The sequence below is a fragment of the Mchenga conophoros genome, linkage group LG1, assembly GCF_057382185.1.
Source record: "Mchenga conophoros isolate Kocher_MC1m ecotype Shallow Benthic linkage group LG1, M_conophoros_male_GT1.1, whole genome shotgun sequence".
In the NCBI taxonomy this organism is placed as follows: Eukaryota; Metazoa; Chordata; class Actinopteri; order Cichliformes; family Cichlidae; genus Mchenga; species Mchenga conophoros.
In genome coordinates, this window is record NC_140526.1 from 22,000,700 (window position 1) to 22,025,030 (window position 24,331).

The 24,331-nt window shown below is 40.5% G+C and overlaps 2 protein-coding genes across 2 annotated transcripts in view; both read right to left on the reverse strand.

Moving 5' to 3' along the window:
- The window catches only part of rras2 (RAS related 2), a 28,774-nt gene extending 16,326 nt beyond the window's left edge, over nt 1-12,448 (reverse strand). Inside the window, exon 1 of the mRNA XM_085269860.1 lies at nt 11,764-12,448. Coding sequence (XP_085125986.1) covers nt 11,764-11,865 — 102 coding nt within the window. The 5' untranslated portion in view covers nt 11,866-12,448. The remainder of the gene's footprint in view (nt 1-11,763) is intronic.
- Nucleotides 12,449-14,838: 2,390 nt separating this feature from the next.
- On the reverse strand, nt 14,839-23,309 carry copb1 (COPI coat complex subunit beta 1). The gene is made up of 22 exons (XM_085269823.1): nt 23,153-23,309; nt 21,551-21,703; nt 20,913-21,142; nt 20,580-20,749; nt 20,384-20,498; nt 20,175-20,267; nt 19,939-20,076; nt 19,679-19,798; nt 19,358-19,465; nt 19,095-19,241; nt 18,831-18,976; nt 18,576-18,672; nt 18,331-18,491; nt 18,105-18,225; nt 17,779-18,006; nt 17,124-17,303; nt 16,644-16,788; nt 16,417-16,536; nt 16,150-16,295; nt 15,864-15,953; nt 15,424-15,579; nt 14,839-15,088 (listed from the first exon to the last, which is right to left on the reverse strand). The coding sequence occupies exons 2-22, from the start codon at nt 21,639-21,641 to the stop codon at nt 15,029-15,031; spliced, it is 2,862 nt and encodes a 953-aa protein (XP_085125949.1). The 5' UTR covers nt 21,642-21,703; nt 23,153-23,309; the 3' UTR covers nt 14,839-15,028.
- Nucleotides 23,310-24,331: the final 1,022 nt, after the last annotated feature.

Here is a 24,331-nt window from a genome sequence, read left to right on the forward strand (position 1 = left end):
AAACCCTTAACTGTACTGCATCTGAGTGTGTGTGTTATCATCTTCTCCCTTTTCTCCCTACTGGGACAAGCGCTCAGTGTGTATTTCTGCAATGGTGTGCTCTGCTGCAGACCATAATTCCTAGCATGGGGTGATATGTCACAGGAAATGGGTCCACTGACTGGCATCATGTCAGACGCCGCAGCATTAGTGCCGTGTGCTTTTAAACCAGCAGCCCTACATCACAGGCAGCAGAAAAGTTATTACTCCAACAGGCGCCTTCTTATAAATAAGTCCTAATGGATCTGCGCTTCACCTTCTCCCGGTTCCTCTCTGTTGATCTTGTCACCCTGTTGTTGATTCTGACAAACACCATGTCAGAATCAACAATTGTGTATCTGACAATAACTTGTTATTTATATATATATATATATATATATATATATATATATATATATATATATATATATATATATATATATATATATATATAAAAATAAATAAAAGGGTGCAAAATGTCAGGCAGTGTGACCACGATATATGCATGCACCTTTTTAGTCATTTATGTTGGTAACTCCTCCCACAGTGATTTTTTTCTTCTTTTTTTGTTCAACTGACACTGTATATATTCAAAGTGCCATCATTAAAATCGAAACGGCGGTTGTCTTTTTTGTGTGCAGGGGGCAGAGTGTCACATTCGTTAACTAGTCCCCCAAAGTCCAAAGAGGCTTGCCTGTGAGACAACAATGTTTTGGTTAGACATACTAAGCACGCTGTTTTTTACACAGCTGTTGACTTTGTGCGCACTGGTGTGTGCCAAATAAAAATTCGGGTTAGTCGACACCAACTGGTGTCACGCACACGGTCGCATACAGTTGCTGTGTGTCAGATCAGCGCAGCAGTCACACAACAGCTGCGTCGCAAACCAAATTCAGATATTCCTGAGTGTATCTACGCGCTTACCTGACGCTCTTGCATTTTATCAGTGGCAGAAAGAACACGAGGCCCAATTGGCCATTGTCGCAGACACATTTGGACAGTGAGTAGTGCTATACCGTCACCTGTTGAGGGGTTGTCTCATTCCGTGCCTCACCTCCCCCTGATGGACAGCAGGTGCCCCACAGGCTTCTGGACACTGTCTGCTCGAGATGTGCCAAATGTCCACCAGCTGCCTGGCAGGCAGTTCAGAGCACGGCATCAGCGACAAGCACACGGACATAAAAAGAACCATTCAGAGCGCTCTGTTGACTAAGGTTCAGAAAAATGTCCCCCTCACTTTTGGCAAACAACAAAAGACGCTTCAATTAGCCGTGTAACTAGTCACGCCAATAATGAAATCAACACTGCTTACTATTTTAAAAGTCAGCAGAATTATCTGTAGCACCATTAATAAATATAAGCTTATCATAAAAAAGATGACTTACCTTTGAAATGCTAAATGTTAAAAGGTGTGGTGGAGTGGGATGCTAAAATAAGCAGCCTGCATGTTGGTTTCCCATAGCCAGAGCTGTTGTTATATGACTCTGAGATGTGAGACCTGATACTGTGAGTAGTTATTCTGAAACAGACAGATGTGTGAATACAGAACAATAGCCAAAAACAACACGGATGAACCCGCCGTCCTCTCTGTCTGTCTGACTATGTGAGGGGCTTCGACTAGAAAACAAGGGAGTATATTTCAATTTTTTTCCGCTATTAGAAGGACATCCAACAAAATATACATGGGTAACTGCATGTTCTGTAGAAAATTTAGGCTTGGACCAAACTGAAAAAGGAAAACTGCGATTTCTAGTTCCACATCATATCCGTCACTTGTTGGCTTTATACAATGATATTAAATTGCATGAAAAATAAGGAAAAATTCCGTTAACATCTTATGATATAAAGTTAAGAATGAATGTTGTCTTAATGATCTTCAGTACTGTAGAAATAAAACCTGGAAACGATGCAGCTTTTCAATCAATATGACAAACGCAAATGCAATTTTAAAAATGGTAATAAATCAAGGAAGTAAACAACTGAATTAGGGCTGTTCAATATAACGATTTATATCGGATGACAATTTTTTTTGTTTTGATGGTCACTGTAGTGGCTATATTAATTTCCTAAAGTTCTCTCTTTCTCTTATATTTAATATAACCACATAACAGACGGACAAGCACCTGTTTTTATGCGTTGTTAGCAAAAACGACGATAAAACCATCCCGTATCCGCTTATTTTCCACATAAACCTTTCACAATAAAGCTCAAGATCCTGTTGAGACTTTTCAAAATAAACGGAACCCCGTGAAATAGTATCCAGAGTATTTACGGATGAGAAGCAAAAAAGAGCCGTCAGGTGCTAAAAAGTAAACCTTAGACTCAAACATTAGAACAGGCTTTTTCCCGCAGCACACCATATAATAAATACTTACAAAGAAAAAGGCGGCCGTTGAAACTTATATCTAAAAATATATAGTTTCACGCATCGGTTAAAACACTCGACTCCAGGTACACGACGCCCAGCTGGAAACACTAGATTCACAGAATTTACAGAAAATGTTAAATTTTTGTAATTTATATTGTTATCGGGCGATAGATGTCTTATATCGGGATATGAGATTTTGGTCATATCGCACAGCCCTAAACTGAATACAGTTTGTAAATGAACAAAACTAGAATCACACCTTAGACGCACGAGCCTTTTTGTCATCATTACAAACTTGACATAAGGCTGCAGGTGGGTTCTGTTTGCTCAGATCTCTCAGCGTTAAAACTGTAAGCCTAACAAAGGAAACTAGCTTTGAGGTGAAATCTGAGACAATGTTCCGAGCGTTTACTCGCAAAGTCCATGGGGGTGGACATGGTTGCCAACATACCAACATTAGCTGTTTTTAAATGACTGTCATTTATGGCACTGCTGACGGTGATGATGTGTGAATGGCTCGTTGCACACGTCCTACGCCAGCTTGATGCCCGGCCTACAGACAGTGGAAATACTAATAATGTATTCTGCATGGAGAAGTTACTTTGTTCAGCCAAACTTTGCTCTGATTTCATATTTACACCCTGCAAATTACGCTGACATGTTTTCTAACTCCTACTTGCTTTCATTATTAGTAATGATTAGTCAACAGTAATCATAGCTGTCACCTGCTTCATCCTACCCTCCTTGACTTTTTTGAACATTAAGCTGCATTTTCGGACTATTTGTCACTATATAGTGTAATTATCACCATTCAAAACAGCAAATTATCCTTTTTTTAACCATGAAATCATCGTGCACTTGAAAGCTGGTTTGTCGTCCAGTACTTTTTAAATTCTTGAAGATATTCATAATAGATGTTGCCCTGACTGTAGTGGTGGAGTTAACAGACTAGACATCAGGACAGTGGCGCAAACTCAAGTGTGTCTTTATGGTAAGAGACTAGTCAGCGACCCCCTGGCAACCTCTAACTGCTAGAGAAAAATATGAAGTCCACAACTGGTTGGCAATTGGTCACCTGTAGTTTGCATGGAAACCAGCAATTTGTTTGGAAACACTTGGCAACTAACCACTGAGCATAAGTAAAACCTTGGAAGAGTGTGACACAAACCGGAATGTTTGCCTTCAAAGGAAAAGCTTCAGGCAACACATTTCAAACAGCACAACTTTTACTTTGAAGTTGAACACTGTTTTCCACAGTTATGCCACCAGCAGATAAGTCACAAACTATGGAAAACCTTGGCAATCTGCTAGCAACAAAAGCAGTAGCAAGGTGGTTTTTGGTCCAGCATCATAAATCCTTTTTTTAGCTGGCCACTACCAGCAACCAACCAAGTGGTCAGCAACTTTTCCCTAGCGACCTGTGGTGACCAGGTGTCACTAATTGTTCTCTAAGTCTGTGTGACATGGCAGTAACATCCTTGTGAGTAGGAAAAATTGGTTGCTCAGTGATTGCATTCAGTTTTTCATATTCGGCAACCAGCTGCAAGTAGTTACAGTGGCAAACTGGTTGCCCAGAGGTCAGATTGGCAAAATGTTTCCAAACAATCATGGTTCCTCTTGGATTGACAGCAACCATTATCAAACTTGCCAACAATTTGCAACGAGTCTGAATCAGTCTGTGCTGATGAGTGAAACTCATCTGCAATGCATCTCTTTGCAACTGGGGACTCGACTCAGGTGGTGGCAACCTGGTTGCATTCTATCTGCATGCCCATACCTAAATCAAGGTTTCTGGGTGCCTATGTCATTTTATAGTTAAACTGCCATTCTTAAATCACTTCCAGTCAAGGAATTTCTGTTTCAAATTTATAAGGTTCTGGCTGGACTCTGAATGGAAGTAGTTACTTTTAATGTAGCTTTCTCTGCACGCAGATGGCAACAAATTTGCGACTTTTGCATTTTTATCACAATCATTCACAGTTAGTTGCAGCTTTGTCCTGTCTTTCTCCCCTCAACCCAAATCTGTCGTGTCAGATGGCTGCCCTTCCCTGAACTTGTTTCTGACAGAAGTTTCTTCCTAGTTTTTCCTTCCCACTGTCGCACCAAGTGGTTGCTCATAGGGTTTGTCTAATTGTTGGGGTTTACCTTACAATATAAAGCAAACTGAGGCGTCTGTTGTTGTGATTTTGCATATAAAAAAAACTGAATTCAATCAAATTGACGTTAATCTTTATATTTTCACAAAAAGACTGCATATAATTGTCAACTTGACCTCATTCAATCACAAAATGAGAGAAGACTGAGTCCATCTTATTACCTTTTCAATAAAAAGGTAATAAGATGGTAACTGCACAACTCTGAAGTGACCATTTCAGAGGCAGCATCCACTGCGTACGGTAACAATAACTTTGGTCATGCTGCAGTCTCCAACCGCTGGTTTTCCTAATGTGACCATAACAGTAATTGCATGCTATTTTATGAATTACATTGTTGGAGTTTATGACTAATTCCCCCATAATTTCTCTTTTCCAATATGCATGTATGTATGTATGTATGTATGTATGTATGTATGTATAGCTCTTTTGTTAGTTTCTACATTAATGGGATTTATGGTTTGGTTCTTGCTTGTTGCTGCTACAGAGAGACAGACATACTGAGGGAGACAGAAAGAAGAACTGTGTTATCTGATCTCAAATCTGTGTTGCCTTTTGTAGAACATTTTAAATCACACCTTTGCCTCCAACTAAAAAATGTGTGCAAAACAGGTACTTCCAAATAGATACATTGAGCCGTTTAATACAAATTCGATCACTGACGCAACGTTTTTTCCCACGTTATCGGCACAATGTAATATATTCTGTTGATTTCGTTTTACTGAGACCTTCAGCAGTGCTTCTTACGCAGATTTGCTCCGTTACTCTGACATTCAAGGCAACAAATGACTCAGGGTGTGACTGATCTCGGTTAGGTAAGAGAATGCTAGCATTTTTCTTGAACTCGCATCATATGTGCGGCCCTGAGACAAAGTTCTTCTTTGACTGAGCAGTAATTCGATGTCACACAATCAACGAGAACAGAGAAGCACTTTATAACAAACACATACTATATACAGAAGAAGCATGCAGAATGAGGAAGCGCACTTTCCATTGAAGATAAGTGATGCCCATTGTTCGGGGATATCGATGTGTGGAACATGAGGACGTGGATTCCAGCCAGCATGTGTTAAAAAGATAAAGGCCACAAAAACCTGAGCTAGAGAAAACTGTAAACTATGTGTGTGACCCATGTATGTAAATGTACTCCTGTTATTGTTATTGTAACTGACAACAGATCTTTCCTGACAATAAAACAAAAGTGTATAAGTGCAAAAATAGAGGTTACTCCTATTGTTTTGCGCAATGCATTAATGACTGTGATGCCCATTTAATTTTTGCTGATTAACAGTGGTCTTCCTCCCTGGATAGTCATTAGGTTCTCATTAGCGTGGAGCAAAGGGAATGACCTACTAGTCTCTTGAGCTTTCCCAGATGGGTGGGAGTGTCTTTATGGATCCTGAACTTCTTCTCGTGTACATTCCTTTGGTGTGTTGCTAGGCATTTTGCCAGATACAGCTAAATTACCTCAGCAATGGGATTGCGTTCATCCCCTGCATTTAAAGTCTTACTTAGGGGATCTTGATGTTGAAATACTCATAGCAGCCTACGACACAAAGACAAATCGGACAGCACAAATCTGCAGCTTGACACTCAGCCATCGGTGAGCATCAGTAAAGATACAACAGTGCACTGCAACAACAACTGATGTTTCTCTGTGTCAAAGAACCTCTGGCATTCATGTGTACAGTTATGTTTTCTCTATACATTACAACATTTGTTCTTGCAGCGCTACAAAGGCACAAATGACATGATTTCCTGAATTCATACTTGGCTGGTCACATTAAAAAAAGCATTTATGAATTAACTGTATGCCTTACAGGTTATATCTGGATAGAGTTTAATATTCACTGAAGTGAGATACATTAAGAAGTATAATTAAGTATGTAGACTTGCATATTGTTTTCACATGAGTGAAGGAGAGCGGCAGTGCAGAATACAAATTGACCGCTTAAGATCAGCAAGGGATAGTGGATGAAGTTACACTGGAAGAACCTGAGCACATCTGGCTATGGTGCCATATTAGAATTGGTCCACTGTCCTTAAAAAACATGAAATCTGCCATCTTTACAGAACGACCCCAAGCAAGTGGAAAGTGTTAACAGAGAATTTGAGTGGAAAAGTGATAAAGACTGAGAATAACATAGCACCAAAAGATTCAAATACGGCAGAGAAGGTGGAAAGGAAACTGTTGCTTTAAACCCAGCAGTCTAAATCTTACTGGAACTCATAAACATGAAACAGGTATTGATGTGAGTGTAGCACTGAGCGCTTATAGTAATCTGACTCTCAGTAAGCCACCAGAATGACAACTACCCACTATTAATTTTTTTCTTTCCAGCCAGCTATGATATAGAGTGCACACCGCCTGCTGTTTACACAACACAAATATTGTCTGTTTGATTGATGATTCATAGACAAACAGGCTGTGAAACCGCTCGCAAAAACAGTAGGTCTATGGCAATTGTTTACAATTAAACTTCTGAGGGATAGTGCTGCGTGAAATTTGAAGTCCATAATTTTCTGATAAATTTTCTTTTGCTAATATTTTATACACATTTCTATTTTGTTTTAAAAATAAGAGGCATCATCCGGAGGCTGGAGAAACAATTCCAACTTGTAGTGACTAAACGGTTGCCCAGACCTTCTGCGTGTTGGACACTCATGACTACTTTTGATCGCAAGGAGACTGAACAGGTTGCAACATTCTTATGGCAGGTTTTAGTAATTCCCACCTCTAGCTTTGCTAACCAAGCTAGCAAGTTATCACAATCTTCTTCTGTTAATATGTCCACTTCAAGCTCCGAAATGGAGACTCCAGCAGCCAAAATGCCATCTCAAACCAGTGGGTGACATAAGATGACTCAATATTGAGTCTATGGTGAAAGTTACTGAGGGGCTTATTTGCTCTCACTGAGGCGCCACTCTGTGAGAAGCCAAGGTGTGACCACTCAATAGTGTTAAACAAACAGTTATTCTCCTCACCTACCCCCACACACACACATCTGCCACATCCTACACTTAAAATGAGTTTACTGTTATACTGGTCAGTTTTAGGAGAATGTTATACTTTCCCTGTATAAAGCACTTTTTTTTTCACTTTAATTAAGCAGTCAAAGAACTTTTTACCACAGCCAATGCAATCATGCACACATACAGCACTTTATTGCCTATAGATACTTCAATGTCTAGACTGGAGCAGCCGGGTATCAAACCGCTGACCTATCGATTTTTCAATTGATAAATGACCGCCTCTGCCTATGGAGGCATCCCAAAGTTCATAAAAGCAAAGCCGAGTGGAGTTTATTAGGAAAATTTCAAGCGGTCTTTGAAAAAGCAGACAGAAATAACTACTTGTCTGGTGTCTGCAGGTGTCCGTGTCTGCATCTGAAAGCAAATATAATCCTCAGCTTGCACGAGACATAACAAAAAGACATAAACTTCCTTATAAAAGAAAAAACACCAGTCAGAATATCCAGTGAATGGAGCTGTTTGCACTCATTGGTATGGTATTTGGCATATGACTAAGCCCTACAAAAAGCTACAAACCGCCCGTATTTAAAAATGGGCTGAGAGCATGCACTGTGTGGAAATACATAAAACAATCTCTCAAAACACACATTCACCAAAACATTGTTGCAAAGCCCAGACACCTGTGGCTGTTTCTGAAATGGCACCCTCCACATTTCTACTCAAACACTACTATTACAGCCATATCCTGCCTCCACATGCTCAACCAGGGCTGCTGCCCTCATAATCCAGACTTTTTTTCCCCTACTGAGCTGCTACTTTTGGCAACATGTCTCTTGAAAGTTTTCATATCTGACTAATCAAATCCATTTTAGAAGTTATGAGAGATGCATGTAATGAGGGTGTGTATTAAAGAAACTGGAGAACACGTGCTTTAGCTGTAAATCCAGCTGAGGTCCACATAAATCCTCAGCTAATCTGTCTGGACTTGATCAGTCAGGATGTTTTGCTCTCATTTATGAATCTCCATGGCCAGGGGCTGCCATCATGCTAATATTAGCAAGCATGTGAGAAAACAACACCACGCTTCACCTCAACATTTCTAGAGCTGTCTCATGCTGGCGGCTTCTCTGGTAACCCAGAGTAAATTGAGAAGGGTTTCTAATATACCATTATTTCAGGCACAAAAAAGGCACAGACGCAACCCACATGCAGTGCTCACATGGCTAATGTGAGTCATCTTTTCCCTTACTTGGGATGCTTCCTGCCCCGCAGACGTCACATTAAACAACACGCAGTGTTCAACAACTTTTGTCAGATGACTCAATGTTATGTCATCCTAACGCTATTTCAACTTGAGTCTAATGCTTGGCATTAGGGTGGCCAGCAGCCAGGGACCTGCCACTCTTTGTTATTGCTAGCGACATCATCTTTCATGTTCTGACTCCCCAAAAAGTCTTTTATTTGAGCTGCTCGGGAACCTCAAGATCAACATTAGCTAATACACCTTAGGACTAGCAAGTGATTAAAATGTGCTCGCGGAATAAATATAAAAGCTGACATCAGATGATTGGCCACATTGACGAAGTGCTTTTAAAAATGCTACTGTGCTGGTGCATTGTGGTCACCCACAGCCACCCCTACACACGAACAACAACGATAAACATTTCAGCACACAAACAAAATTCTAAACTGTGATGCCACAAGAGGATGATCTAAATATATGGATCCAATGGAAGTAGATAACAAAATACCATAAATATCTCATTGTTACTGGTTTATTAGAAGTAGATCTTCTAGTCACAGTCTTAATCTGTCATGATCCCCAATCCTAACCATAACCCACCGCACTTTTCTAAAGAAATCCAAACTTTTTTTTTGTTCCCCAATTCCAAACACTTGAGGGAACAATTGTTTTTTGAAACCGTAGAACAACAAGTTCTGATAGTACAGGATGTGGGTCAGGGTTAGGGTTGGAGTTGTCACTGATGACGACTCTGACCTCAGAGGGTTACTGACAAGATAATAAATGACGTTAACCTGTTTCACCAGCAGCTGAGGCTAAAACTATGAGCAATATTTCATACCATGAAGGTGATTAAAAGCACATTAATGAGCAATGTAGGAAAAATCTATTAGTGGAAAAAGAGCGTTTGCTAAAGAGAAATCTAACCAAAGAAGGGTATTTGGGATATATTGAGACTTGAGACACTTGCAGTCACTTCATCGAGTATTTTATGTTTTTGGTAAAACACATAAAACTAAAATTAGTGCTAGTCAAAGTGACAACTAACACACACACACACACACACACACAAACGCACACGTGCACAGAATTCCAGTGATTCAGGAAGCAGGTCATGTTTTTCCATACAGAACTAGGAGGCCCTAAGAGCAGCAGTAGAGGGACTTCCTCTGCCAAAGGGCCAAATTCCACATGGTCCGTGACCATTAACCCATCCAGGCTGACTCAGACACCCTCCGACCCCTCCACCCCCACCCCACCACCACACACACACACACCCTCAAACTCACAACACTCAGCATAGTTCTGAGTATCGCCTCGACTTCACAACCAGCTGTCAGGTCCACCCCAACACAGCACAGCAGGCGACTTCTTGAAACCTCTGAAGAGTTTGTCAGTTCTCCCCTAACCCTACTATTTCTATCACCATCACGGCACAAGACATGCAAGCCGGCAGTAAGAAAAACACACACGGTGATTAACTGAAAAGGGGACATCCAAGCAAAATCCTCAGTCAGCAGTCAGTTAGCTGATTTGAAAATGAGTCTGTGAGACCTTAGAGAAAACTTTATTACTAAATCCAGGCCCACCTCGTGCATATATGAAGCACGTTTTAAACGATTATTACATATGACAAGCAAAACTACAAATGAGAAAATTCACAATGACATTATCAGCGTTATTCCAGTGGTGTTACCATAACATCTCAAGTGTTTCCACCCAGTTCAGGTCTATCTGATCCCTTCCTACTTGGTATGCAGTTAATGAGCTTTTTGAACCCTCATTAGGATACAACTCTCCCCCACCCACCCAACACACACATTTGCTCACAAGCTTCACAATCCACCCCCCCAACTATTGTCTGTCAGTGTGGAGACACACAGCTGCCTGCCTGTCTTGTCTCCTGCAATCCAGAGCAAGCATCAGTAACACAGTGACACCATGGTGGGGACACACACACACACAAGGCAAAGGGCAAAGAATGTCATCTCTTTCTTACAGTGTGTGTGTGTGTGTGTGTGTGTGTGTGTGTGTGTGTGTGTGTGTGTGTTTGGGCCCTCTCCTAAATGGCGATTATGAAAGCCTGGAAGGTCAGAGCAGTGTCTGCACTGTGCTGGAATGCAACCAGGCATTACAGGGAGGTAAACTGTTTACACGCCTTTTATATGTGACACCCAGCAAGTTTTCTTCAAGCAGGCTGCTGTAAAACTGATTAAGAGTGGTGGAAGCAACCTTTCATTTCTATAGATTATCTATATTAGTGCGCTTGCTTGCCTTTGGTTTCAGCTTGAAACGAGGTTAACCAGCAGACCTGGTGAGACTCTGCATCAGAGCACAAAAGTTAATCATCTCTCACTGGACATTTTGTGCAGCTGCTGCTTATTTTACAGTCACCCAACCTGAACGGATTTTCTCTGTCTAGTTCACATATTTCCAGTGAGATCTGGAGGATCCGTTTTGGTGGCACTTAAAAAGAACTCAAACGCACTTTTTCCTCTTGAGAGTGACACAGAGAGACACCAATGTACCAACGTTGTACAGCTTTTGCATCCTTCTATTTGAAGTATTACATTGTGTGGCTTGGTGGGCCAGTGCACCCCCTCTCAAAGAAAATCACAGGACTTCTAACAACTTAGCACGAACTCTAAATCCGCTGCTTTACTTTGTAGGGAAACTTAGGTACAAGAAAATAGGACAACTCTTTAAGCTCCAAAGACCCACTTTCCTTTCTCTTATGACTAGCGGCTGTACAAACTGCAAAGTGGAAGTGGTCCTCTCGGAAATCGTCGCGTTAAAGTGACAGACGTTTAATTCTCCAAAACCTCCCCATCCGTCCGACAGTCGCAGGCCTCGGCAAAGTAGTGAGGAAAAACAGACCCCGGTGTCCGTTTACGGACGGAACCCGTGTCCGGCCTCTCCCTCCTTGTTTGGCCGTGTTTTTTCGGGCGAGCGTGGAAATCAGAGCGAGGCTTACATTCGCTTCAACTGCAAGGTTTACCGCTACTGACCTGAATAAACTGGATAGTCAGGGCTGATTTCCCGACGCCACCTCCTCCGACCACAACCAGGCGATACTTCTCCTGCACCGAGCCGTCCTTCCAGCCTGCCATCGAGGACACCACCGCCGCTGCCGCTGCCGAAACACCAGTGAAGCAGCAAACACCCACTTTTCCCCCTGTAAACTGAAGAGGCCCTCGTAGTTGGAGGCACCGGAACGCAGATACAGAGGCCAGCTACGTGCCGAAACAGTCTCGCCTGTGCAGCAGCCCCCCTTTCTCTTTTTATTTAGTTGTAGGGATGTAAACGAAGAGGGATCCCGATCGGAGCTACCACCGACTGTCCATACGCCTGACCGCGTTTCGGGCTCGCCAACACTGCACCGTTCAAGATGCTGATCCGATAGTTAAGAGTAATCAGCCAGGCTAATACTGATGTCTGACGCTAGGGGCTGTTTCTAGAGGCAGTCTGCAAACTGCTTCAACACCCTCCTGCACGCACACACACCGACGCAAGTAGACCTCAACCCACTCTGCAGCTCTGCCCTGACACTAATATCATGCACCCTGCAGTCACATTCCTGTCCTCAAATGGCTCTGCGCTGTCTGCTCGCTGTAATTACAGCCAATTACGCAGCGATAACGCGCCCCGTGGCCGTCGTCGTCGCAACGTAAATATGGTTTAAACATGCTGGAAGTTACTAGTTTCTTTACTTTTCAGTCCAATGAATAAAAAAATAAAAACTGTAAAAAAAAAAAACAAACTCAGGGTGACGTTTCTTGATATGTTATCTACAATATTTCCACAGCTTAGTCGGATTTAAACATTTTATTTGTGCTGTGCGCGACATCCAATTTTAGATAGATTTAATTAGAAAAAAATCACTTATTTTAATATTCAATTATTTAAAAAAAAAAAAAAAAAAACCTTTTCCAGCACAGTGGGGAAAAATAGGTTTTGTGGACAGATAAAGCAAACGGAGGAAATGCAGTAAAAGTGATGTTTGCAGGAGTATTTCTGCACGCTGCACACACGCCTGCTGCTGCCCCGCAATTTACTATAAAATGCGCACATGTGTGCACTTTATATGCGGCGTCATAACTCATCACGCAGGTGGAAATTGAAAGTGGTGGACTGTGATTTGTGTTTTCTTTTTGTTTTTTCCCTTGTTGAAACGGACTCATACCAGTTCGTCTAAATTACAACCTTTTATTTCATTGCGCAAAAGTCCCTACTTGTGTTGTCAGCGCGTAAATCGTGTCTCACTTCGTGCTAAATCCAATGTTTAACTGCATTAAAACAACAACAACAACAAAACATAAAACACCACATGGCTTTGGGACCCGTGGCGCCACCCGGTGTCAGAAAAGAGAAAACGCGGGGCCTTAAAAAAACTCCCTCCAAATCTCCAAAAGTTGATTCTGTTCATCTGGACGTAGCGTTTTGTGGGAGAAACGTTTCGTCACTCATCCAAGTGACTTCTTCAGTCTCAGCTGACTGCAGGTTTCCCCAATCTTATAAACAGTACATTTGCAGAATGACTGAAACTACCCACTGGATGATTGAGCATGCATCAAGACTCCCTCCAAATGGTTTACATGGTGAGTGCTGTCAGTTTCAGTCGTACCAGAGTGGTTTTAAAATATAATACAAAATATTATATCACCCAAACCTTCTTAAAATTTGGAGGAATTGTGACAGTGATCCTGTGTTTAGCATGAACACTTTGTGTCTACATATTGATGTGGCAAAGCAAGAAAATCACCCAAAAGCACAATGCCAAAGTCATGCCTTGTGTTAGAAGGTGTAGCTGTGATTCTCATAATAACTATACCCGAACCAGACAGTCTGTGCTGTGCACACGGCAGTTGGAGTTGGCTGTTTATTTTCACAGTTGAAGGTCTGACCTCAACGCCACCTTTCAGCCTTTATCTAAAAACCCTGGGGGGAGATTTTTACAGATACTGTAAATGTATGACTGGGGTGGTGACCCTTTAATCTGGCCTACTGCCAGAAATATCCCTTTACTCATAAATAATAAACTGGAGGGCGAGTGGAATATGGAGGCCTGTGCCAGCACTAATCTATCGCCATCTCATTATCACGCTGACAGTGAAACTTGCAGATGGATCAGAGTTCAATTCAAATCTTGGCAATATATTACCTGAGGTTAAAAGAATTTATGTTCTTGCCCAGGTTATGCATGTAGACAGACATTTTCAAGGTGATGTCGTCAGTTTAGAGGTACTGGCAGTACAAATTCCAATCAGTTACCCCACTGTGGGAGATATTGTGGAAGGAATCTGAGGAATTCTAATTAGATCCCAGAGCTACAAGCTACAAGCTAGACACTCTCTTCACTTTGGGGCACAACGTCCTTTAGGTAATTGTAACAGCTTCTTTAAAGATTATTACTAAACATCTACTGTCATGCACATTAAGGCAGGTACAGCACAACTTTCCATATTTTCCAAAAGAAGGCATACAGTCCAACTACATTTCTGGGTTACCGTTGTGCTGAAGATGCTCCCAGCTGTCACAGTGGGTGGGGTGCACCCTGCACAGGTTGCTAATCTGTCACAGGGATAACACAGGGACAAGCAGACAACCGGTCACACTCACACCTATGCCCAATTTAGAATCTTTACAATGAAAGGCTCCAGCCAGCTGATTCAAACCTATTACTAACCACTGCTCCTCCCTGCCATCTCCAAAATTCAATTCAATTTTATTTATAAAGCACCAAATCTCATCAACAGTCACCCCAGGAAGCCTTATACTGACCCTATAAAAAGGGTACACACTTATTTAAAGATCATTGTTTTAGTTTGGATGTTTTTCTGTCTTATGCCTTTAAGAATATCAAATTCAATATGAACCTTAGTGGTTCTGGGAGGTACTAGAGAATTTTTTTACCCTTTTCTTACTGAATTGAACTGGAATTCCCTATCTTTTGCATATACTGTCTTAAGTTTCATTTGTAAATTGCACTATTTTGAAAAAAAAAAAGAAAATAAAAAATGAAAATAATGAGGTTTTAATAAGAAAAAAAGGCTCTTAACTCAATGAAAACACCACAGAGCATCTTTTGGACATTATTTCAATACATTTATTGAAAATGAAACAGGACAGCGAAAGCACATTGCTGAGATGTAGTTTTCAGAAAGAGGTGATGTTAAAAAATATAGAGCACAGAAGTAACTGACCATATAATAGTTCATATCTGCTATGACGATGATCAAACAGTAAGTTAGGTGACACAGAACAGCAGCTGTTTCAGACATTTGCCTTTTTTTGGGAGAGGTTGATCTTGTCACCCAGACTCAGGGCCATCCCCTGTGGAACAAAGGAAAGAGGGTTAGCTGCGACACATGCTACATATTAGCATATTTAAAATACAGTGAAATCCATCAGCATTTGGAGATTATTAAATGCAAATTTTTTGTTAACTGCGTGCATTTAAGGATGAAAGTCCACACTTGGGGTACTTTAGAGAGGCAAAAACTGTGTCACTGTGCAAATACTTGCAGAACTGATCAATTATTTCAAATCAAATCAGTCATGTGATATTTTTACAAATGGATGCATTGCTTTACTGAGGGGAAATAAAGTCCACCTAGCCTTTACCTCTCAGATTCTTAAGAGTTCACGGTGTGGCAGCTGTGACCTACCTGACTTTTAGCTCTAATGCGTATGTGTCCATTGACAGGTGCATCGGGCCCCAGGTGGAAAGGCTTCTCAATGCTGACATTAGCCAGGGCATCTTCTCCAAAGATAGAACGAGCATAAAGGTTGGCCGCCATGAAGCCACAGAAGCCAGACAGAGCCTTGTTTATGAGAGAAGAACGTTGGTTAAGAACAACAAACAACATCACAGTATCTGCACATTCATCTTATAAGGAAGCACTTGCATGTCTTATGTTTACATATATTCTTTATATAGTCAGCACAAGAAACTATCCTGCTATACGGCCGCTAATGATTCTTTCCGATGTGCACTGGTGCCAAAAATTTTAATTACCCTTGTTATTTGTATTTGGGAAAGCTGCCAAGATTTAAAAGGTTGTTTACTTTCCTTAGTCTGTGGTTTACAAAATGTTCTCATACCAACCTTTTCAGGAGTCAAACACTTCATGTTGGTGGACTTGAGGATATGCTGGAGATACTCGTTCAGCTCAGTGATGTTGGTGTTCACTGTCACCTACAATAAAGAAAGGACAATCAGTGCTCAATGTTAGTTGAATGTGCATCAACTAAACCCATTTAAAAAAAAAGAGAGAGAGAGAGAGAGAGAGAGAGCGAGAGAGAGAGAGAGAGAGAGAGAGAACTTTTAACATGTCCCACTTTTTGCAAAACGAGTCAGCTTTCAGGAATGTGTTTTAACCCCTTAAGTTTACCTTGTTTTCCCACTCAAACTCTGCCCACATCTGTCTGAATTCTGCATCAGTGCAGGAGGCTGGCTGGATGTAGTCCATGATGTCAATATGGATGTCGCTGAGGACAACGCAGTTTCTGTCGCTAGCAGCTCCTGACACATCGTAGACTGAAAAGAAGAATCCAGACATCCCCACAATTAATTTAAAAAATGCATTTAGAGAAAAAAAAGAAAGAAAAAAAGGTGTGACTTGAGATGTGATGCTAAAAATAGTCAAAAATTATTTTACCGATGTTTCCAAATATAATGCCATTCTCTGTTGATGCCACCTTCACATTGGCCTTGATGTTAGCAAAATCATGAGGTGCCAGAGTTAAAGGTGAAGGCTTCTCAACCAACTTAAGATCGCCTGCAGGACAGAAAGTTGAATTACATTATAGTAGAAACCCAAATGTGTACAGCTTAAATGAGAGAAAAAAAACATATTTTCACAGAAGTTGAAAAAACTACACTAACCTAAAGTGGCCAGCTCAAGTGTGCAGTTCTGAAGAGTATCACTGGTCTGATTGACCACCAGCACATCCAGCACAATGTCATACTGGTTCACATGAACGTAGGCTTCAGCATAGACTGGATCTGAGAAGCCCGTCAGCTGGGTCACCTAAGTTGGACAAAATGCATTCATTTAATGATTAATAAACAACCTAGTACAAGCACTCCCTAAACACTAGTTTATTATCTTTTAATAACCTATTAAAAGCAAAGCATGTGCACAAGAAGGGCTTCAGCAGCGGTTGCTGCCATGTTGCCAATAATATGAAATAATATGAACAGTAAATAAGTTAGACTAAGCCGTAAACTTGAAATGCACGCAAACAGCAATAATCAGTCCCTTTCCCTCTTTTTCTGTTCAAAAGCACTACTCCAACATTATCTCTCACATTAATTTCCAGTTTCCTTTTATGGAAAGGCTTTTAGGGGTTAAGTATGGTGCACCTTGTTGAGTTTCGATGCCAGAGGATCGGCGGCCTCCTTCCTCTGAGTGTTGCCCATAGCAGCCAGCAGGCTGAGCTGGAACTGGTCCTCCTTGGAAGTCATCTCATTTTTGGCCGTGAGCTGCATGAAGGATATTGGATCGTCGGCCTGGACCGTTACATTGCGTTTCTCAGACTCTTTCTGTAGTCAGAAGAAGAAACACATGTGGTTATTTTTGGAGGAAATAACAACCCCAATGGAACAACAACAAAAGTATGTAGTCTAGTATAGTGAAAATAACACAGCATAGCAAGTTACAAAAAAGACATAAGAAACAGTTGTTCAACAGAAAGAGAATAAAAACAGATGTTATTGTGCAGAACTAAGAGAAACTGGAAAGACAGAGACAATGCTGCTGTCAAGAGAAACTGGTGCACTATAAAAAAAAAAAGTTTTCCATCAGTCCCAAAAGTCTTATGTGTATACACATCAGGTTTAAATGATCATCTAGGGGTGTGATATTACTACACTCCTCCTTAGACCTATCAGGGTGCAGGCTCTTGAAAACAAAAGTTGGCTTATAAACATATCACAGGTTTCGTATTAAATTTGGCACCAAAAATTTGCTCATTTTCTGTGTAACGAGGTTGGTGAGTTTTAGGTCAACTTTCATTACCTTCTGTGACAGCTTCTCTTCCTCCAGCCTGACAGCCAGCATGTGTGACAGGGATCTGCGACACTCCTTGTTGAAAATGTCATTCATAAGTGGTGAACACTCTGACAGGACCTTCAGGCACAGTGAGATGCGATCCACATCGTCGTCTGTAATTGGCTTCTTGGGCAGAGAGCACTTACCCAGGTGCAGCACAGTGACCATGATCAACATGGCCTCTGCAACAAAAGACTGCAAGGGGGGGCGCCAAGACAGCAGGGGTCAGAAGAAGCAAAGGTAGGGCAAATTATTAAAAGTGCTTTTATTGAAATGAAGGAAGAATAACTTACATTTTGCTTCTTTTTATCTTGAACAAGAGCAACATAGCGCAAAGCCACTTTGGTCAGCGTTGTGGCCAAAGAAGCTGCCACATAGAAGTCTCCATCCATTAGGAAGCCTCTGAGTGGAGGTCTGGAACAACAAATTCTTAATGAGCGAGGTGGATGGAAAATTCAGCACAATGAAGGGTATACAGTGTTAGCAAAATGCTTTTCCTCCATGATGTCCAGTGTTTACCTGTCTTCCTCCTTCTTTGAAGGCCTGGAGGAGCTGAGGGCACTCTGTGTCACATAAGTGCCCATTTCTGTCACAAGTTTCTGAGCTGGAGCTGCGCTCACTTCATCTTCTGGCTTCACCTCACCGGTCTCCTTCTTAATCTCATTCTCCACAATTGGGATCTGTCCCGGGGAGAGACAATTATAAACGTTTTAATCAAAATAGCGTGCGTTACTTGTAATTCTGACAACAATGAACAAACATACCTCTCCCAAGGACCTGCGAACTTCTGTCATCACACTCTGGATGTCTTCCTTGGTGCTGCAGTATTCTCCTAAGATCCACAGTGCCCCCCTGTAAATCCTGAAACAGGACAATTGTGATGAACTTTATAAACAATCACAGTGCTACACAATCAAAGAGTAAGTAGTGACTTCCCTTTAGCAAGCACAGCCTATACAATGGTTTCTTAACCACGAATTGACTTTCATCTGCTCTTTAGACTCATCAGGATTACTTACTTGACAGTTCTGATGGCATGAAAGACTTCCAGCATCTTCTCGATGATCAGGGGTCTCAAGTTGTCAAACCTCTGAATGGCTTCCCGCACAAACTCCAGCACATCGGCAGCAGCTGCCTCATTAGTGTCACTCAAGAATTCCATCAGCTGTAAAACATCAACATATAGAAAATTTTTTATTTTAAAGACCATTTATGATAAAAATGTATATTTAGAAATCTAAAGATATCACGAGAATCTTAAAAGGAAATAAGAGGAAACTCACCACAGGTATGACATTGGCTGCCATGTCAGGAAAACGCACGCTACACGAGTGGAGGGTGCGCACCAAGAGCTGCCTGTACTTATCAGTGTCTTCATGCTCTGTTACGTTGTTTGTTTTGATCACCTCTTTCTTCAAAACAATCACCAACTAGCAGCCAGACAGAAGTCACTACTTTAACACTGTATTCCAGTTTTTCTAGGTGTCAATGCAAAAACAAAAAAAGCAACAACAAAAATACACAAAAGCTGCAAATGTCAACAGACCTCTTCTACATTACGGGATGAAACAAGGTCCAGTGCCAGCTGTAAGGTCTTCTTTCTGACTTCCAGGTCAGGAGTGCTTAGAACACGCAGGATGTCCATCACAAGGTCCTGAATGAAAACGTATTAGTGAGACCCAATTTTTAACACAGTTGGTACTGACACATAACAATTTTTGTATATTTTCTAATAAATTTTATGATCTCAAAAAGACTTCTTTTGGGTACCATTCCTTTCCTTTTATGGTTTCTGTAGTGAAAGAGCCACTAACAACTTTATTTGTTAAGTGCTAGAAAAACTAATAAAAGCCATTATGAGACGTACCTGGAGCACACGCTCATGAGTGGGATGCTCCTTCAGTTCGATGAGACGATCAAGAACGATCAGTTTCACATTATTGTCACTCTCCTTGATGATCAAATCAATGTAGCACTGGGCAGCAGCCTAGAGTCCAACAAAGCACAGAATGCATACAGGCTTTAATAAAGCAAAGATACCAATCTATCTAAACGTAATACAATGTATAAAGCACTGTATAAATGATACAAGACATACACACAACCACTGAAACACTGATGACGTACCTTAATGGCTGTGGGAGCGCTGGAGAGTGTTACAAGGGTGCCAGCAGCCTCATACTTAACCGCCGGGCTGGAAGACTGCAGCAGGTTGTAAATGCAACGGATAAAACGGGCACGCTCAGAAGGGTTAGCATGGCAAACCTAACAGAGGGGAAAAAAGAAAAACAACAAGAACTTGGATGTGAAATCATCCATTGTGCTAAAAGGTTTAGATATGACCACCACAAGCTGTGACTCACTTTGTAAATCAGCTCCACAATAACCAGCTGGAGGATGTCTCCAAAAGTGTGAACTTGGTCAATACATGTGCTGAGGTAGTCCAGAGCTCGATCCTGCAACATATAAATGCATGAATGACAAGGTGTGAGATAGACCTTTGGCATATTTACTGTATGACTAAAAGTAAAAGTAGAAACAGTAAGAAAAGAACAGACAATATGCTACAGACCTGGTCTGCATGAATCAGCATCATGAAAGCATTTCTCTTACAGCTGGCATCTTTCTCATTGACCAGGAAATCATGGATCAGCTCTGGAGCATCTGGGATGAGATGTTCAAAGTTCCTACAAAACAAACAGAGCTGGTTGTTGTTCATGATGAATACAGTTCAAAATTTATACGTTATAATATTTAGCAGCTAGTACCTGTAGATTGTGTAAATGGCCAGGACAGCGTTACGGCGCACATAACTGTGGCGGTGCTCCAGGCAGGCCCGGATCGCTGGCATGAGAGGCTCAAGCAACTCAGACTCCTTCAGCTTGCACAGGAAACGCAGAGTGGAGCCACGGATGAACTCATTGGGATGCTGCAGGTCCTGAAATAGAAGAAATATTTAAAATTAGAATTGCTGAACTGATTTTTTTTAACCTTTAGTTTTCCCCCATTGCTATAGTTATGCAGTAATAAATAGTGTAACCTGATGTGTATATTTAAAAATGCACTGTTTATAGCAGCTGATAGTATATCACTTAGATTACCTTCCTGTAGGCATCACAGACCAGGATCATCTCCTGAAGGAGTTTGCCATCAGGAGTTGTTTTGGGAACAATCTCCCAGAAAACCAGCAGCAGCTTCTTGATGGTGTGGTCTTGAAGCGGCAGCACAAAACGGATTATAGTCATCAGCAGTCCCGGCAACTTCTCGCCATTCAGGATCATGATGATGACCTTCTTCAAGGCTTCAGTTTTGGCCTTGATCTCTCCCTTTTCTAAAGAAAGATTATTATATTTAGCATAGCAATCAGTTATTATTTAAACTAGTCTTCATCGAATTAAATTCATCTGATACTAAACTTCACCAAAAACTCTCAAAGGACGTTGTGAGGTTTTACCCCCCAAAGGACACTGACTTATTTGCACGTTAATGCAAAAAAAGTTAAACCAATCCTGATCAAAGCTTGATGTCATACATCAACAATGCTTCTTTGAATCAAAATTAATCTATAAAAAAAGATTTGAACTGTTTTTCCCCTAAACCAGACATTATATAATGGCCTATAAAAATAACACTCATACATCACAAATGCATTAAGATGTAGAAAAAAGTGGAGAAAGGCTATTTTTCCCTTTGTACTGTATATTGAGGTAAGTTATTAAACTTTACAGCAAATGGTTACCTAGATCTGCCTTTAGGCTGACTTCAGAAGGGGGCTCTGAGTCTGAGGCAACATTGATCAGAGTGTAACAAACGTTCTCTGCAGCCGTCATTTTGCTGCTGTGCTTGTATCAGATTAGAAGAATCCAAATGTATGTTGCTCACTGGATAATACCTATGAAAACAGAAAAAGAACAGATTTCGTCAGTGATGGAGAAAACATTTACACTGGTGAAAAAATCTCAGTGAAGTCAAAACTAACCTAATCTCATGGAATACGTTTGCCAGTTCTTCCTCTTTGTTTATGCTAACTATGATCATCAACATGTTTCCACACAAGATAAAAGCACATAGATTTTATACACACAATTTGATAAAGTCCTATACTTATAATTGATCTATATCTGAAATAAAAGCTGTGGTAGTTTGAGTTAGTCAGATCAAGTTGTTGCCTTTTTGTACACATTTTTTTCTGTTTCCAAATAGCATTTCCCTGGTAATCTGTGGTAGGGTAAATTTGTCCTAGAATTTCTCTTGTAGATATTCAGAAACTACAGCACATCAGTCCACTCCCTTAATAGCTCAGCTGCACTGGGTACAGTTTTGGATAAATGTTAAACTTATATTACACATTCTTAAGGCCTTCTGTGGATTTGGTTGCACTATATATCGAAATCTTTTAAATCTGTGATATTTTGCCTTCAAGTCATTGAGGTCATCCTCCCAACAACTGCTCAAAGTGCCATCTTCTCACCTAAAAACTTAAGGTGACTGGACCATCGTTATTGCCCCTAGTCGATGAAGCAGTCTGGCTTCCCGGACAAGAACCTCTAAGGTATACCCAATTTCAGCTGCTTTTAGTAGAGTTCATCATGATTTGGCCAAACGTATTGCAAATGTTTTCCATTGCTTTTTGTGCGTGTGTGGATGTTTTTACCAATATTGAAATCTAATTATGTTTTTATTCTTAGTTTCTCGCTTCTCCTTAACTGCAGTTTTATTTTGCCGTCTGTTTTTGTGAGTTCCATGTTTTTAGTTGGGTTCTAGGAGACCTGTATTACAAATGAGTGTGTCAGTAAAGCACTTTGTGCTAACTTCTGTTGCTTTAGAATTTAGCTATAGAGCTACAACTGAATTGCAAAACATACTACTAGCTGAAACCTGGAGAACCAGGTGATTGGTGTTCAGTCTACGTCTGGATTAAACCTGAAAACGACAATTACTTCTCAAAATTAAAGTCAGATCAAAGTTTTCAGCTGCTTTTTACGGAAAATCTTGGTTGCCTTCATCACAAAACAGCATAAGCTAACAAGTCAAAAAATAGTGACACGCAGCTAATAAGCTTTCTAACAGGTTAAATGGCGTTACATGCGTAAAGACAAAAATGCTAAAATAGCAAGGTTTTGCTCATTTTTATTAGTTAGTTGTCCCCAAAGCTGGTTTTTCTAGGTTAAAACACAGAACCAACTGCTGACTATCAAGAATTAGCTGACAGGAGTTTAGCTTTTGCTTCGGTTAGCAATGAAATGGAGGACAGTAACGTTAGCTAACGAGCTTATGAGTTACCACCAGACAGCGAAACAAATGTCACTCATGTTGGTTAAAAATAAGTCCCAAAACCTACCTATCTGCAGGACTATTATCCTCCCAGGTGACCTTCGATGTGCAGTTTGAGATATTTACATCTGTAAAATTTCTCAAAAGCTCCCGCAGGCGAGCTCTCACTCCCTCGGCTCTGCACTACTTCCTAGTGACGTGGAAGATTACTTTACCGAGAGCCACATCACTGCTACCGTGCGCCACAAGGCTCAAACCGAACGCCTGTGCAACACAAACGCAAAAAAATGAAAAAATAAAATAAAATAAAATAAAATAAAATCAATCAGTAAACAAAAAGAAAATCTAACAAGCTGGTCCTCTCTTTCTGCTTAACAATAACACGAGAAAGGCCGTTAATCTTATACTGCCAACTTTAAATGAATATATTGTTATGTATGTTGTCTGTCACCTTGTTTCTATGGTTGAGATACGTTTACTTTTTTAAGCTGTTTTGTAAGTAAGTAAGGCATTATAGTTAACTAAAATTAAACTAAAACAACACAATGAATAAATAATTCTTGCCCTCATAAACATGAAGCAATAATGTTGAGTGAAATGCAAATGAAATATATAAAATCAACAGTTTATGTATCCAAATAATGAATCATTAAGAAAAAAGTAATGGGTATAAACTGAATGCATACCAATCAAGTACATTTAATTAGACCATATTCCATAAAATTTTACATTTTACATTTTACAGTTATGTAAGAAATTACGCGGAACACATACTTAAAATCAAATTATTAAAGTTAGCATTTTGGGGATAAATATTTTTTGACAGTAGATTTGTCAACGAATTTAAAAAAATAAAAACTATAGTTTAGATTTTTTTTTTTAAATTACAATTATTTTGTCAACTTGGAAAGCTAACTAAAAATTTGGTTAAAAAGAAAAAAGAAAAAAAAGAAAAAGTGATGATGATGGCTTTGATAGACATGCTAATTGAGACTTTGGGTATCTACGGGTCTCCTTTCAAAAACATATGTGTTTTTTAATAGTAATACCCACCTGCTGAAGTCTGCCTAATCTCACCTTGATAAACCACCTACACACTACACCTACAAGAGCTGCTCAGGCATAGATAATGCGTGTATGGATGGACCCCGAATTAAAACACGAGTACCTTAACAATAACAGTATGCAGCACCCTCCAGTGGAAGGTTTTAGTGTTTACTTTAGTAACACATTGGATGGGCAGAGA

What these genes read in the sequence shown, in the direction of transcription:
- copb1 (XM_085269823.1), bottom strand. Translation starts at nt 21,641, where the DNA reads ATGACGGCTGCAGAGAACGTTTGTTACACTCTGATCAATGTTGCCTCA. An exon ending in GCCATTTACACAATCTACAG is followed by an intron (nt 20,499 to 20,579) that starts GTACTAGCTGCT and finishes TTTGTTTTGTAG; the next exon opens with GAACTTTGAACATCTCATCC. An exon ending in TCAAAGAAGGAGGAAGACAG is followed by an intron (nt 18,226 to 18,330) that starts GTAAACACTGGA and finishes TTGTTGTTCCAG; the next exon opens with ACCTCCACTCAGAGGCTTCC.